General features: G+C 36.6%; 1 protein-coding gene across 3 annotated transcripts in view; it reads left to right on the top strand.

The window, feature by feature from the left end:
* Nucleotides 1-14,220, top strand: part of NAV3 (neuron navigator 3) — an 835,897-nt gene that overhangs the window by 691,143 nt on the left and 130,534 nt on the right. For all 3 annotated transcript variants that reach the window (XM_033431322.2, XM_049694975.1, XM_049694976.1), the window contains one exon: nucleotides 4,031-4,150. In XM_033431322.2, coding sequence (XP_033287213.1) covers nucleotides 4,031-4,150 — 120 coding nt within the window. The remainder of the gene's footprint in view (nucleotides 1-4,030; nucleotides 4,151-14,220) is intronic.

The following is a 14,220-nucleotide window of genomic DNA, read 5'->3' on the forward strand; positions in this document are numbered from 1 at the left end:
TATGTATTTATGTTGATTGAGAAAATGAGATTGAATAGCATACAGAAAGAAGATGTTTGTAGTTTCTTCCTATTTCAGTGAATTCCAGACATAATGAGAACAGTGATGTTGATTCACAGGTCTGAACAGACTCCACCCTATAGTAATTGAGGGTGGTGAGTGACAAGAAGAAAGTCATTTACCTAGATTGTTGACTAGGTGGATGGTGTGTTTCCCCATAACTGTATTAGTATATACAAAAGGAGCATGAGCTTTAGTGGTAAAGGCAATATATGCTCTGTTTATGCTGTATTTGAGGTGGTTATGGGAAATCCACGCATCTGTGCACAGGAAGCAGTTTAATATCTCATTCTAGCGCAGGGTGGAGCACTATGGCCTGGAAATATTAATATGGAAAACACACACCTAAAGAAAATGTGCCAAAGTATGCAGTTTTTCTACAACAGAAGGAAGACGAGAGATGGCAGTGGAAGGGAGGAAGAGTTAGAAATGCTCTGGGCGACTATTGCGTTTTTTATTTGAATCATCTTATAGCTTATAGAATTTGAACATGGCTAAAATTATCCTAAGACTTCCATAGTTTGAGAGATTTTACTTTCTGTCAGTCACCTTCACAAATTTCCTTTGCAACTTTTTGTTTGTACCAATCATCCTGTGACTATTACGTCTTAAACTCATCTTAGCTTATGGTTTAGAAGTTCAGGTATAACATTATTAGGAAATCTTTTTTTTTTATTTTATATTATTCTTTCAAAATGATCTCCTAACATTTATATTTCCTGGATTGTAGCAATTTTTTCTAGAGGAACTATGAAATGCATGTTATTTTAGATTTTTAAATGCTTCAGAAAAACTGAAAAGAAGGAAGAATTTTCAAGAAAAAAATTTAAATGAGAAATTTGCTTGTGTGATGCCCATATATATTTTTCAAATAACAAACTTTTCTGTTATGAAAATGCCCTACCAACATTCCAATGTGACAGTGTCTGTAAACAGAGGAAATAGACACTGATGACTATTTTTGGTTCAATTAATACCTGTTGTAAACTTACTTGATATTACCTGGAAAATCCCTGGGTCAAAGGAAAATGAAATGCTTTGAAATGCTTCCTAAAAAAGTTGGGTTTTTTTCTTAATTCATTGAAATTTTAAAGTTGTTTTTTTCTTTGGAAAATTAGTTTTCAAAGCATTTAACCTTTGTCTATAGAACTTACTCTTCTGTAAGCACTGAATAATTGAAAGCTTATGTTTCTAGTAGAAGTCATCTTCCATCTTATTTCTTGTTTACATGCATCACCATTATGGCTAAAGTGCTGAGATCTGCTGTCATGGTTTCTTCCTGCAGTAGGGAGGCCTTTTAAATTCAGCTGAACAAATGTTTAATATATTTGTTGATACCAAACTATATACAAAACACTTTACTAAACACTTTTAGAGATACACCAATGAATAAGACAGACCAATAAGATGTAAAACTTAACATGTATACATTGTTTTAACTTCCTCCTGAGGTTAAGTTTAGGATCAAGCATATTGATAGTTTTTTTAAAAAGGAGTCTCTCACTTATCTGGAGAGAACATTTCTACCATCCCCAAACTTTTAAAACACAGTTTCAGGGCTTCCCTAGTGGCGCAGTGGTTAAGAATCTGCCTGCCAATGCAGGGAACACGGGTCCGAGCCCTGGTCCAGAAAGATCCTACATGCCGCGGAGCAACTAAGCCCGTGCACCACAACTACTGAGCCTGCGCTCTAGAGCCCATGAGCCACAACTACTGAAGCCCACGCGCCTAGAGCCCGTGCTCTACAACAAGAGAAGCCACCGCAATGAGAAGCCTGCACACCGCAACAAATAGCAGCTCCCGCTCACAGCAGCTAGAGAAAGCCCATGCACAGCAACGAAGACCCAACACAGCCAAAAATAAAATAGAAAAATTTTTTTAAAAAATTCAAAAGGAGAGTGAATGAGAAAAATGTTTTTCACTAAACACTTTATCAGGAATTTCATATACTTCACCTTAAGAAAAGAAGCAATAAAAATATTTAGAATTGGGCTTCCCTGGTGGCGCAGTGGTTTGAGAGTCCGCCTGCTGATGCAGGGGACACAGGTTCGTGCCCCAGTCTGGGAAGATCCCACATGCCGCGGAGCAGCTGGGCTCGTGAGCCATGGCCGCTGAGCCTGCGCGTCCAGAGCCTGTGCTCCGCAATGGGAGAGGCCACAACAGTGCGAGGCCCGCGTACCGCAAAAAAAAAAAAAAAAAAGATAAGAAATTGGAAGTAAGAGTAAACAATAGAACACTGACAGCATCAATATGGCAGCTGACAAATTAAAAAGTACGAAGGACAAATATCCTTTAATCTTTGTCTCATTTAGTATCACTGTATATGATACAGGAAATTGATGCTCATAATCATGAATTAGTTATCAAAAAAAGTTGTCATATCTAGTATTCCATTTAAAAGAGTATGTCAGTCTTCAGCACATTTTGGAATCAAAGTACTCTTTTTTTGTTTTAATTTTGGTGGGATTAAATTCTTTGGTTATCAGGAAAATTAACCATGTAGAGTACCTTATGAGGATAATACAGCATGACTTTTTGTTTTGTGTATAAAATTCATATATTTCCTTTTAAACATATGTTGGGAGAGACTTTGTGAGTAACAAGTCACTATTATTTATAGGGTTCTCATATTAAGAGCTTTATGTATTTCTCCTTTAATTACCATAATATCTATCTTCAGTAAATTTTATTCTTCGCATTTTGAGGCAGAAATTGAGGCACAGTTTAAGAAATTTGTTTAAGGTCCTTCAACTAATAAGGACAGAATTTACTAATCATGTAAGCAATTAGCCAACTTCATAATCGTAGTTTTAACTATTTGGTCGATCTTTAATATGGTCATGATTAAATTTTTTATTCCAAATAGTGAAATTAACTCGAATTTGTTTAAGCAAATTGGGGATCTTATTACAAGGAAGCAAGGATATCTCCTAGAACCCCAGAAGTTGTGAAGCTGAAACCACATGGCCAAGTGTGCTTTTTGTGCACCTGTGTCATTCTTCCTACTTTGCTGATCAGCTTTCTCTGTGCCTCTGCATCTGGTGAAGATAAATACCCAAAGCTCCTGGGTTTTCATTATCATAAACTCTTTCCACATAGAAAGACTGATGAGCTATCTGTTAATCCCATTTCTCAAGAAAGAAACATTTGATTAGCCCCACATGGGGTAGGAGATTAACACCTGTTCTAATCCCCCATTGCCAAGAAAGGATTATCAAATAGTAACATGACTATGGGAGTCTACCAGCCCTGTGTGAAGATGGTGGTCCTGTGATAGCAAGGAAGTAGTTCTCAGAGACAGGAAACGGGCAGGCCGTGTGGTCCTTCAGTTCAGACAGCAGTGCATGGTGGTTAAGGTCATGGTTTCTGAAGCTGACTTTCTAGATTTATTCTCAATTCTGCTGAGACTGGTTGAGTGACCTTGTGTAAGTCCTTAACCATTTCGTGCTTACTTATTTTCTTTATCACTAATGTGGGGATAGTAATGTTATTACATGTAAACTATATAGAACGGTTCCTGACAACATCTTAAACATTTAATACATCTTAGTAATTATTTTATGGTAGTGGTCAATTGCTGTATGTATTTTATTTATCAAATAAATTAATCTAATTTTAAGATTACTCCTGTGACCTTCCATACTTCAAAGATAGTGTTTACAAAATGAAATAATCATGCTCTTATTTTGCTAAGAGTTACATTATCTCTAAGTCTGTTCAAAATATTGATAACAAAGGGGAGAAAAGGGAAGGTCTTATAATTGGCTAGTTACTTGTTGCAGTAAGGAAGATTAATTTCCTAATAAGATTTTCTAATACTTCCTGGTGAGTAGAATATTCATATAGAAAAAACTATAATAGAGCATATTTGCATAATTATTAAAATTTTGCACACCGTTTGTTTATTAAGTTAAATTATACAGCTGAGGTCAATTAATTTTCTGTTGATTAATTAGGCATTTATTTTCAGGTACATGACAGATGGAGGGCTCAACCTGTATACTAGGAGTCTGAACCGAATACCAGACACAGCGACTTCCAGGGACGTCATCCAGAGAGGGGTTCATGATGTGACAGTGGATGCAGACAGGTAATGTCATCAGCATATTTGATGGTGAGGAATGCATAAAGCAATTTTATAAATGAGATCCTAGGAGTTTTACAGTATTAAACCAAAGGACTTTTTATTTTGATATAATTATTTTGGAACATTTTGAAAACTAAGGTGTTTTTGCTTACAAGACTTTTAGCTCTGTACACTAAAAGAAATTGCATTGCTGTTGAGAACATTTAACAAATTTCAGGTTACATGGTGGCAAATTTTAATATCTGCCAAAGCAAAATTATAAACATAGACTTCTGTTCCTTACTTGAAAAGAACCCTGGCTGATAAATTCCTTTCAATTCAGATGCTCTCAGATCTACCTGGGGGCTAATGACATAAAGATGAAAACATAATTCTAATTTTCAGGTAAAATAAGTTTGATGCTTTTCTTGAGGGGTTTCTTGAAAGCATACAACTCTTGCTTTAAGCTAATCTCTTTCATATTTCAAATTGCTTACAGGTTTGTGTGTTTCATATACTTGGTATTATTTTGCTGGGAATTGTTTTGCAAATTTTATCAGAATCACTGCTGTTTGACAGCATTGTCTTTGTGAAATAATGTTGTAAGACATATTTCTGACCTGATTTTGCCCCCTCTTCACTCAGAATTTTTAATTTCTTAAGCAGGAAGGGATTGCCTATTTCCAGAGCTACTGTATATCAATACCTAGAGTAGTTCTTTAATTCAACATTTATGAAGGGGACGAAAGGGTAAGACCTAACGTGTCCACATTCTGAAATAAGAACTGTGTACAATTCATAGTGCATTTTAATATAGCCAACTCCAAAGGCTAGGCAGTGAATTCTGATATTCATCGTCAATTCCTCCTTACTCAAATGCTGTTGATGTTTTAACTCCTGTCGGCCAGCTCTCATCCTGTATATACGCTAGTCTCCTAGGCTGTACACAAGGTGTCTGTGTGAAGCATGTGGTTACAAAAGGCTTATGAAAAATTTTGCTCACTCCACCCCCGACCTGAACTATTCTTCAACTGTTTTCCCTCACTGACTCTCACTAACTTCAAACACGATGGACTTCTGCTTTCACATTGATGCCTCCTCTGCCTAGAATGCCCTTTTCTACATTCCTTGCATTATTGCCTCCATCATATTTCTGTTTCAGCTTAATGTTACCTTCTTAGCGAAGTGTTTCCAGAGTAGCTAAGGTACATTTCATTTCCAGTCACTTTCTTTCCCATTATCTTATATTATTTTCTTCAATGTACACATCACTCCTAATTATTGTTTACATGTTTATTTTGTATCTCCCCCATTACAGTGTAAGCTCAGGAATGCAAACTTTTCATCATATTTACGATACATTGAGCTTTTAACAAATGCTTGTGGAGTGAATGAACAAAGGAATGAATATAGGCTATATATTCATATAGGCTAGCGATAGCATCCAGTTGACTAAAGAGACAAATAAGACTGGGAAAAGAGACAAGATACTGCAAGGATATTATGTAAGAGAGGGAACGAGTTATGTGGGAAAATAGGAAGGAGTGATTAGAGGGAAAGAAATCCAAAGTGTGGGCCACATTTTGAAACTAATGACCAACTCATTGTTAGCTGACAGTGGAAAACATTAAAGGAGAGGAAAAAATCTGTTGGTCTTTGGGAAATGAGATTTATGATAGCAGAAGCTAGGAATCAATACAAAGGTGACTTACTTTGGAGGCATTTGGGATAACCAGCTCTCCAGGCTCCAGATTGGAGCTGGGCTGAGGAACCTCAGACCAACGGAAAAACCCAGGTATTCAACTAATAAATTGGGACCAGCAAAAGCCATAGTTCTTAAAGTGTGGTACCTGGATCAGCAGCAGCAGCATCACTTGGGAACTTGTTGGGCATGCAAATTATCAGCTCCATCTAAGACTCTCCGAACCTGGGGTCCAGCCATCTGAGCTTGAACCAGGCGATTCATGTATACACCAAAACTACTGAAACACTATCTTAAAGTGAACAAATAGATGCCAGGCCTATGAAAACGTAAACATTTAACATAAACATGTAAATATAAAAAATAACATTTGGAAGGTTTTACTTCATTAGCTGTGCTTTGTCAAGTGAAAGAGACTATCAAAATAACAATGGCATTAATCTTTAAATTAGATCAAATAATGATGTGTTGCACCTGAAATAAATTGTCTCAGATTCAGATTTTGAGAAGTATGTAGAAGGTTTTTGAAAGAATTATGTAATTTGAGGAATACAAAAATGCTTTGGTCACTTTTATATATTAAACAGCAATAGGGTTATAGTGAAAATCCTACTATAGGAGTTTTAGGATTTTCTCTTTTATTATAGCTAAATCTCAAGCTCTTTTAAAATTGTATATTCAGAAAGTGATTCAAGATGTTATTGTTTTTAAATGCATAATCTTAGATATTAAAGTTGTGAAAGTCCTGTTAATTTATAAAGGATAACGTTTCATAAAATTTTCTTAATTCTGATAGCCATTCCAAGTAGGATTGACAAGAATAGCTAAAGGTACTGAGAAGTCCTGCAGTTTAAAATAAAACCTGCTTAACTTTATTTAATTCATTGCTCCTTAAGTTTTTTTCATCGATTCCCCCACCTTTTCTCTATAATGATAATTTATTCCTATAATGTTTTAAGAAATGCTCATTTAGCCTAATGCTCTCATTTAGTGGATATAAAAGAGTGAGGAGTTAGGTCTTTTACTCCTGTACTTCTAGTTTCCCAGCTACCTTAGTCAAGGTTTTTTAAAAAAAATAATAATAATATAAAATGTATTAGTGATTGGTTCATTTTAGCAAATCGGTAAATAATAGGGCTTACAATAGTTCACTGATAAGAAAGCTTAAATGCAAAAAAAAATCAGCAGTGTTTTCATATTTCTTAGATATTCTTTCCAAAAGGTATATCAGGGAAAAATGCACTTATATAATGGCAAAGTACCCAGCTGGCTAGTATGGCAATGGATTTGAATTGTTCGTGTTGCTGTAGTGAAGGTTATATGCTCCCCTTTGATCAACTTCTGGAGAAAATGTGATGGGCAATAGAGAATAGCTGAATTCATCTTCTCAGCAGATTGAAATGGCCCCAAAGAAAAGAGGAGGGCTTCCAGCAGCCAACTGTATTACTCAAAGACATTGCAGAACAAAAGCGGGGCATCATTTCGAGAGGAACTTGGGTTTGGTCCGTATGTAGTACTCTACTCAGACTGCCATAACAAAGTACCATGGACTGGGTGGCTTAAACAATAGACATTTGTATTCTCCCAGTTCTGGAGGCTACACGTCCATGATTACAGTGCTGGAAAATTCATTTTCTTATGAGGGCATTTTTCTGGCTTGCAGACAGCCACCTTCTCACTGTGTCCTCACATGGCCTTTTCTCTGTGCTCTCTTGCAGTGAAAGACAGAGATCTTTAGTGCCTGTTTCTCTTCTGATAAAGACCCCAGTTGTATTGGACTAGCCTCCTCCCACCATTATGACCTTATTTAACCTTAATTACCTCTGTAAAGGCACAGTCTCCAATATGGACACATTGGAGATTAGGACCGCACCATATGAATTTGGTGGTGATGGGGGATGAAGGGACGGGCATAATTCAGTCCATAAAACTGTGTAACTCCCAGGTGGTTTTATCCTTGGAGATATAGGTTCAGTCTCTCTATAAGTGCTGGATTAAAGTAGTGAATGTATGTATTATGCATCTCATAAGCCCAGACCCTACAGGGATCAGGAACATCACATGAAATGAGTGAAGCAGAAGAGCCACATGGTAAACATGGCCAGTCCAAGTGGGCATCTACCCTCAACTGTAGAGGTCGCTGCCTGTGGAAATGCACAAATGTAGAAAGGAGGGCTGAGGATTGCAAACCATTTGATTTTTTTAATTTAATTTTTATTTTATATTGGGGTATAGTTGATTTACAATGTGTTAGTTTCAGGTGTACAGCTAAGTGATTCAGTTATACATATATACATTATTTTTCAGATTCTTTTCCCATATAGATTATTACAGAATACTGAGTAGAGTTCCCTGTGCTATGCAGTAGGTCCTTGTTGATGATCTATTTTACATATAGTGGTGTGTATATGTTAATCCCAGACTCCTCATTTATCCCTCCCCCAACCCCACATTTCCCCTTTGATAACCATAAAGTTTAGCCAAGAGTCTAGACTTTTTTGAGAACTCTCCGAGTTTTTAAGTATTGGTAACTGTCTTAGCACATCTGTGAGATCAGTAGATAAAGATACACATTTTTTTCAGTCAGATAATCTAGGAAATCACAGAGAAGCTTATATAAAGCAAGAAACCATGAACATTCTCACATATGGTCATGTAAACTTCCTAGGTCCATTAAATTTTCCCAAAGAAATACGCTGGTGGTGATACCTGCTATACAGAATGAGAATGCTGCCACTTATGAGAAGCCTGCCCAGCAGGTGCAAGGAATTGTGGCAAAACTAGCTAAGCACGTTTCTAAGTTTTTAATACAAGATAAGACCAATCTAAGGTCTGTATCCCAGCCATAGCATCACTCTGGAGGCTGTGAGGCCTGTTATGGCAGCAACTATAGTTAATTTTGTTGAAAACACTCTGAGGATTAACACTGTGCAGGCCAAAAGCTCATTTGGATCGGTGATGCAGAGAGAGAAAACAAGCCTTGAGAATGAACCCTTGACATTTAACAAGGGAATAAGGGAAGAGCAGTCGTTGAAGAAGGTAGAGAAATCAGCTCTAACACAAAGGTGAGGACAAATAGGGTTAACTGGTACTTTGAAAATGGAGAGAAGAGGGAGTAGGCACCAGTGTCAAATTCCATGGAGAGGTTAAGTTAGGTGAAGAGAGTTTATGCCAAAAAATAAAGTAAAATAATATGAAGTTTCACATTTGAGAGGTAAAGTTTCCTGGATGATTTAAGCAAGCTGTAAGTCATTGCCTGAGTGACTAGAGTAGAATGGTCATAGAAGTCAAAGTTCGGTTATGCAAATGATTTATCCAGGTGGCCATTAACTCATGATGACAGAATGAGTCTCAAAAGAGAGGAAGACAGGGCTTCCCTGGTGGCGCAGTGGTTGAGAGTCCGCCTGCCGATGTAGGGGACACGGGTTCGTGCCCCGGTCTGGGAAGATCCCACATGCCGTGGAGCGGCTGGGCCCGTGAGCCATGGCCGCTGAGCCTGTGCGTCCGGAGCCTGTGCGTCCGGAGCCTATGCGTCCAGAGCCTGTGCTCCGCAACAGAAAAAAAAGAGATGAAGACAAAGCTCCAGGTACCAGTCTTTATTGAATACTGACAAATTCCTCAAATTGTAATAGTAGATTTCACCAGGTCTATTCTGGATTGTCTATTACATTGTTATCTAAAGTATATTCTTAAATATAGTGATTGCTTATTTCAATTATAAATGAATCAATTTAACTATTCTTATTTTTTGCATGTTTAGTCATGACTTTTTGAAAATATAAAAACAATATATCATAGAAATTATTATTGTATTGTATTAAATAACAGGTTGATTTCATTTATGATATTATAATCGAGAAACTAAAATCACAGCCGATGAACGAGTTTACAAAAGACATTAAGGATATCATATTACATGCCTCTAGATTGTCAGTCATTATAACTTATATTGAGGGAGGTCTAGTTCCAAGCATCTAGTCATAATGAATCCCCTACTGGAAGAGGAAATCTTTTCTCTTAGGTTTAGTGGTTGGTGGCCTGCAAATTACTCTGACAGAAAAACAAGAGGCAAATTTTTATACACATATGTATGCAGGAAATCACAGAAAGATGTGAATTAAGGGGAGATGGTTAGAAATTGGGACATCTTCATAGGGAAAAGAGGGCAGGGAGAAGGACACTTTTGGGAAAACAAATGACTTTCAGGAAAGATAAATGGGACCACAGAAGAAGAGATGGGCGATATGATCGTTTTGTGACAGTGTCTATTTGGGCAGTTTCTTACTTGGTGCCATTTGTCTCTGGTGATAGAAGTCAGTCCTGTCTGGTGTGAAACCCCCAGGGAGGAGATTTATGACAGTTGAATTCTTTTGGGAGACACTTTCAGGCAGACAGGGGGAGTTTAGGAAGAAAGAAAAAGCTCTTTGCAGTGGTATATTTTGGATCCCTTCACCCTAAATCTACAGTTTTCATCAATGTGTAGAAAATTGCACTGCCTCTACAAAAAGGCTCATGGAAAATTCTCATAAAATCAGGTGGGGAGTCATTTCTAAGGTAGGAGGCCTTTGGTATTTTCATGACTTCTCCAAACAAGAGAAGTGAAGGCAACTGAGATTCCTCCCAAGCCACCAAGCAGATATCTCCAGAGTCTGAATTCATGATGCTTGTCACTAGTTTATGTACACTCTAATAATTCCTTCTATTCTGTGTTGATTTATTCCCGCATAATCACAGAAACAGTATATTCCCATATCTGAAGTATTTTCTTCATTAGCTTACTGGCTTTCCATAGTAATGAAAAGCAAACACAAAACATTAATAGGCTGAGATTAAAGTAGTTAAGTAAATATAATTATTCCATTTTATAATTAAATGGCCTGCCATTTTGGCCCTCCTTTCTTTAAGTAGGGAGAGACGACTGCAAAACACTGGAGAAGTGGAAAAAGTTTTATTTGCCCCCCTCAACTTCCCTTTGGTACCCTGCTCATCTTTGCAGGCTTATGCACTGGTGCTAAACTTCTCTCCTGTGTCCTGATTCTCAGCATTACCTGACCTCATTGTGAATAATCTTACAAACTTCCAATACTTTTAAGTAACACCCCTTGTAGAATTAATTCACACTGTACACATGTGAACACATTGTGTGCACATGTACACAACGTGTGCACGTGTATTGAGAACCTGCTCTCTGCCAAGTTCTGTGCTCAATCCTGGGGGACCCTGTACTCAAAGGTCTTATATTAGAAGGGCTTTTTAGGCTTAATTTAAAATAGGGATTAATGAAGCCTAAAAAGCCATTGAGATTCAAAGGATACTTAGTACAACTAGCCCAAGTTGTAGATATTTTTGATTGGGATACCTTTTAGTATCTTTTTTTTTTTTTGCGGTACGCGGGCCTCTCACTGTTGTGGCCTCTCCCGTTGCGGAGCACAGGCTCTGGACACGCAGGCTCAGCGGCCATGGCTCACGGGCCCAGCTGCTCCGCGGCATGTGGGATCTTCCCAGACCGGGGCACGAACCCGTGTCCCCTGCATCGGCAGGCGGACTCTCAACCACTGCGCCACCAGGGAAGCCCTTTAGTATCTTTTAAAACATACATACAGGTGGCTGTAAGTTTTACCACCCTTTGTAAGACTGCCCCTGATATTAAACTTGGCCATGGCTAAACTTTACCATTACAGAATACATCTCCCAATAGAGGAGATGGTCCCCAGTACTCTTATTTATGAAGTAGTTTTACATTATCTCCTTCCAAAACAATTTGCTTATGAATCTTATGAAGATGGTGATGATGATGTTGAAGGCAAGGAGGAGTCATGGCTGTTACAGTAAAAATAGCCAGAGTATCTCTCTGTATTGAGGATCGAGTAGTGCAACCAACATACCATACTAGTTAAGTACGTTGTTCTATTTTACCTTTACGGCAGCCCTGTGAAGTGCACTTTATTACTGCCGTTTTATAAGTGAGGCAGACAGTCCTTTGATCAAGTAGCTTGCCTATAGACACTTTGTTGATAAATGGTAATGGTTGGATTTGAATCCAGTTCCTGTACTCTTACTGTTATTCATAAAATTATTAATATGGATACGGGTTTTATCATGCCTGGATAACATACTCTGATTTTAAAAATTATTTCAGTTGTCCCTTTCTGGCTAAACATACCTGTAAAATATGAATAGATCTTTCTTATTCAGCTTCGTAAATGTTGGTAATTTCCTTCAGCATGTAATCATTTTCTGTTTCTACTGCAGATGGTCAATAAATGTAAAAACACGATTGACAGAACAATATTTTCACATGCATTAGAGCTTCTAAAAGGCTGGCTAGTTTGTTAATCAGTAACGCAATTTAGCAGCGTTTTGTTCTTTTATGCATGTAAATCTATCCTAATCTTGAAATCTAATGTCTTTTGAAATATCTATTTCTAACAGGCTCAAGGAAATAATAGAAAAATGGAAAGGGGAGAAATATGATTCATCCTATATACAGAAAAATACTAATAAAAGTGTACTTATATGAAGGGAAAAACAATGTGGACCTTTTATATTACATGATTTTTTTGTCCTACAAAGAGCAATAAAATGGGAGAGGTTTTTGTCAATGAACTTAATTGTTTAATTTGATTTAAGAGTTGCATCTTTACATGAAACAGTTTTTTCCCCCCTTCAAAAGCTACGGATGAATTCTTTTTTTATAGGCTAACTAATGGGGTGAGACATTCGGCTTGGGATCATTAAACCGAGGTCTTCCGGCTGGCAGCTGATAAATTCTGCACCTTCCTCATTTCAGCTGTTTGAGTGGGTGGCATGGACATATTTATTAGAGTCATATGTGCTCCGTTTATATTCTTTTTTCTTGCTTGACTTAATTTGTGTTTGAAACGGTTAAAGTTATCTGCAGTGAGCTGTATTTTTTCTTTTTTTAAGCATCAACAGAGCTTCCATATGTTTTTTTAGATAAGTTGCAAATGAAAGTGTTTTCATTACAAATGAGTGCTTATTCTCTGAATTAGTTATTTTGCTATTATAAAGCTTTTCTGTGGTTATTGAGAAAAGTTCACAGAATAAGTAAAAGTATAAAGAAGAATCTAAAAATAATTCATAATCCTCCCATCCCCAGAACAACCAACAATATTGCTTCGATGTATTTCCTCTCAGGCTTGCTCATCCGCTCTGTTTGCACAGTTTGGGTTATACCATCTATACAATAGATTATCCTGCTTTCTTTACCTACTTATGTAATGAACACTACCCCATAATATTAAACACTTTTTTAAAATATGACTTTTAATGATTGCATGCTCTTCTATCACATGGCATAAATTTTATCTAAGGAGTTTGTGTAATCAACGATAAAATTTTTAAGACATACATCAAATTTCGGATATTATTGGCAAGGCCATTAGGAGAAACTTATCTGATTGTCTGTCTATATGTATTTTTTCTTAAAAGGTAAACACCTCACATATGCACATGTGCATATTTGTATATATATGTGTGTATGTATATACACAGGTGCATTTGAAATTTAGTTTTATTTCTCCAAGTAAATCTCATTCCTTAAGATTAAGTTTTATAATTTACTTTTACTTTAGGTTTTTAAAATTTCAAGTGTATATTTAGGGCTTTGTAAACTCTTAGAATTCATGAGTTTGATATAATTTTAACATACTTTGTCAGCCAGGTTTTCTTACAAAATAGGTGGTAAACAATATTGACTGAAACTGTGTTGCTTCTTCTTCAAACATAAGCAAATATCCAAAGGGGCTTTATTTCTTAACAGAACAAAACCCTATCACTTGTTTCTCTAACAATATAATGTGTTCTGATCCCAGACAGTTTGTACAAGGCACATCCACTTGATAACCCAAATATTTACTAGATAAAAATAAAAATAATTATAATAATAGTGCCTTTATTGAGTGTCTCATTAGTGCTAGACATATTTCTTTTTTTAATCTTTGGAGATGTTAATGTACTTCTTTCAGTCACTAATAGAACAAGAAGACACTCCCCCCAAAAAAATCAATATATAGAAGATTTGACCCATACAATAAGAAAGTTGACCTTATGTACATGTATAGAACACCAGAACCAAGAATAGTAGAATTCATTCTTTTCAAGTACACATTGGATATTTACAAAAAGATGTGTTGGGCCATGAAGTAAGTCCCCACAGATTTCAAAGAACTGAAATACTATAGAGTATGTTCTTTGACCACAGTGCTTTAAGCTAGAAATCATTAACAAAAAAGATAGACAATCTCTGTATGTTTGAAAATTAGAAAATGTACTTCTTAATAACATTTGGGTAAAAGAAGAAATCACAATGGAAATTAGAAAATATTTTGTTCTGAATGATAAAGAGAACACTACATATTAGAATTTGTGG

Source organism: Orcinus orca, chromosome 11 (assembly GCF_937001465.1).
Source record: "Orcinus orca chromosome 11, mOrcOrc1.1, whole genome shotgun sequence".
Classification (NCBI taxonomy): Eukaryota; Metazoa; Chordata; class Mammalia; order Artiodactyla; family Delphinidae; genus Orcinus; species Orcinus orca.